This window comes from Tupaia chinensis, unplaced genomic scaffold (assembly GCF_000334495.1).
Source record: "Tupaia chinensis unplaced genomic scaffold, TupChi_1.0 Scaffold000414_1, whole genome shotgun sequence".
Classification (NCBI taxonomy): Eukaryota; Metazoa; Chordata; class Mammalia; order Scandentia; family Tupaiidae; genus Tupaia; species Tupaia belangeri.
The window spans coordinates 1974048-1977490 of NW_006159919.1; the positions used below are offsets into that span (position 1 = coordinate 1974048).

The 3443-nt window shown below is 45.9% G+C and overlaps 1 protein-coding gene across 1 annotated transcript in view; it reads left to right on the plus strand.

Annotated features, from left to right (window-relative positions):
* The window catches only part of LOC114008904 (uncharacterized), a 17247-nt gene that overhangs the window by 13383 nt on the left and 421 nt on the right, over window positions 1-3443 (plus strand). Inside the window, exon 2 of the mRNA XM_027774203.1 lies at window positions 2781-3437. Within this exon, the coding sequence (XP_027630004.1) occupies window positions 2781-3437 (657 nt within the window). The remainder of the gene's footprint in view (window positions 1-2780; window positions 3438-3443) is intronic.

Genomic DNA, 3443 nt, shown 5'->3' on the forward strand with positions numbered 1-3443 from the left:
TAATATATATTTATATTATATATATGTGTGTATATATATATGTGTGTGTGTGTGTGTATGTATAGCATGTGTACTTGCTTGCTGGAGGGAGACAGAGAGAGAGAGAGAGAGTGAGAAAACACCCCCTAGGGATAGCCACACAATTCCTTCTTCATTCTCTTGAAATTTTGGTTGTGCACATGCATATGCCTGGTGTACTTTTCAAGCTGCAGGGTCTGGGACTCTAACTGCAAAATCAGTTATGTGGGACTCAGCAGCCTTAACTGCTACACCATCACCTGGTTCCTCCTACCCCACCTCACCCCACCCCCACCCTTTTTAAAAAAAGCTAGGACATATAGGACCAGCAGATGGCATAATGGTTATGTTGCAGGACTCCATGTAGTTGACCACAGTTGAAGTCCTAAAATTGGTGGCTTAAAACTCTTGCTGGGCATGTGTGTGTGCATGTCCAAAATCCCAATAAGAGAAGGGATTGTGGTGCAACCATCCTCCCAGGGGGTGATTTCTTGCTTTCTGTCTCTATCTCTCTGGCAAGCATACAAGTTCTATAGCAAAAATCTCTCTTAAAAGACAAAAACTAATACAAAAAAGCTGGGACATAGAAATTCACAATTGTTCCTATTAGCTCATGTTCTTTAAGATTCCAGTGTTAACTGCCAAGTGGACAGAATTGCAGTAGTAGGACTATTTAAGATTCATCTCTCCCACTGAAATATTTCTTTTTACTTTTTGTCTTAGGTTTTTGTCATAGGGCATGTCCACTTGCTGTAGAGACAGAGACAGTGAGAGGGAAAGTGAGAAGTAACCCCCCCAGGGGGTGGGGCTATACCACAACACCTTCTCCTCTGTTCTCCTGGGATTTTGTGCATGCACGCACACACGCCCAGCATGATTTTTAAGCCACCAAGTCTGGGACTTGAACTGTGATCAGTCAGGTGGGAGTCCAATGCCTTAACCACCACACCACCTGCTGGCTCTCAAAATATTGTTTTTAACTACTAGGGATCTTTTGTGTAAACATGAAGACATGTGTGCCAGATGTTGGATACACAATGTTAGTGGTGGATAAGGATTGGTGGATAAGGATAGATTTCTGGGGGCTGGGCAGTGACTCAGTAAATTGTGATGTTCTGTGAGGCAGACCTAAGTGGGAAGATTGTGAGTTTGCGTCTGGAGTTCTTGAGTACACCTGGCACATATATATGTCCATGATCTGGTCTCGCTAAAGCTGGGGATGTAGCTGAGTGACAAGACCCTTTTAAGAATGCTGTATTTCTGTCTGCCTTCTGTTATGCAATAAATAAATAAGCTTGATAAGCCATCAATGGTAATACCAATGTTAAAAAAGTTGCTTTCTATTCTGAATTTGATGTAATTATATTAAGTCCAAATATAACAATGTTTTCTTCAAGGTTTAGGATAGTGGAAGACAATTATATTTCTAAGAATAGTAAACTATTAGTAGGAACATAAAATTTGTTCTCTTTATACTTAGGATAGATGACGTCTTTTCATCCTTTAGGTCTCAGATTAAATATAATTGGCAAGACTTCAGTCTCTAACTCATGTGAGTGCCCCTGTCATTCTCTATGTCCCTTGTTTGTTGATCTTTCTTAGGACTTTCCATCTATACTTATTGGTTTATATGCTTCTGGTGTGTCACTCATTAGACTATAAGCTCTTTGGAAACAGGGTCCATATTGGTTCAGTTATAACCTTCATGCCCAGCATAAAGTCTAGTACAAGAACACACCTAAATTTGCTGAAAGAATGAAATTCATGACTTTTTTCAGAAAAGCACTATTTGAAAAAACATAATTTTAAAAATATGTACCTTTTCTCTTTCCAGTTTAATATATAAACTGAAGTATCGATTTTTGAGAATCCTTACTGTTGGATAACATTTAAAGCTTGGGACCAGGGACCAGTAAATGACTAATGGTTATGTCCCTGGACTCCCAGGTAGTCAACTGTAGTTTGAGTTCAGTAGCGTAAACCTGACACCAGGCTCAGTAGGTGCAGTGCCCAAGACCTTGAGAGGAGAATGGAGGAAAAGGGATTGCTGAGTGGCCATTCCCCTAGGGAGTGATTTCTCCCTTTCTGTCTCTTTCTGCGGAGCGCAACATCCTATAGCAAAATTCTTCATCAAAAACAAACACTTGGGGCCAGCAGGTGGCGAGGTGGTTGGGGCACTGGACTCTGACTTGGTCGACCTTTGTTAGAAGTTATGCCCTATAATAAATTAAATAATGATAAAAAATTAAAAAGTATTTCAAAACTTTCTCTTGGTGTTATATGGAACTCCAGATTTACAGAATAATTAAAAAACTCTCACCTATGCACTATTCACATTTGCCCGTCTTCGTCCTATAATGTGAACCACCCACCCACCCACACACACACTTAAAAGTTTGGCAGCTTGGTCTGAATTTACAAGTTCCTAAGTATATAACTGGGAAAGAAGAGTGTCAGGATGCTCTATTTCAAAACTTAATTTTAAAGAACCAAGCAAACAAAATCGACCTGCATTTCTGCTAAGAATTCATCCCAAGAGGCGAGCTCCCTTCTGGCCTCTCTGGCCACGTAGACTGGCTGCCCCTGGAGTCCTGGACACTGCCCTCCTGTCCCGATTTTGGGTAAGGGTTACTTTCCGATTGGTAGGCACGCGCAGGACTGTGGACTTGGGGTGGGGGGGAGGTGTGCGTTTGGGGCGTAGCTGAGCCATTTAAAACAGCGAATCCGCGTTAACCTAGTCCTTCCACCTCTGACTTTTCTAGGCAGATGTTCCACGGCTTTGCTCGAACCCCGGAGTCTTGACTTTTCTCTTCTCCTCTCCCGGCTGCTCAGACAACTCCTGACGGTCACTTCTTCCAGGAGGGGCGAGGATGAAGTTAGAACATCTGAACTGGAGCAGAGCACGGAAAGGCGGTGGCGGGGACGAGGGAGCTTCCTAGCGCCGGAGACGGAGGCAACTCGTCCTCGCGCGAAAGGGGCGGGCAGCCTCGGGCCGTTCGCATTTCCTGTGACAGGGGCTGCCCCAGCCTCCGCCTCTCCCGCGGCGGCGGGACCATTTCCTGAATCGCTGAAGCGGAGGGAGGACTGGGGTGCGGCCCTACCATTAGCGCGAAGGGAGGGGGAGTATGATAAGGAAAGGTTGAGGGACGCGAAGACCGCCAAGAACAAAGCAGTTCTGCCAAGTCCGCGGTTCCGTAGAGCGGCGCAGAAACGAGACTCCGATGGGCCAGAGCTCCTCCCGGAGGCCGGGCCGGCCGGCTGTTTGCTCGGCGCCGGAGCATCCCCCCTCCTGGCAGTCGCGACGTGGTTCAGCCCGGGAGGCCGGCGTCTTTCCCCCAGTTTGCCGTTCACCCGGAGCGCTCGGGACTTGCAGATAGTGGTGACGGCGGCAACATGTCCGTGGCGTTCGCAGCCCCGAGGCAGCG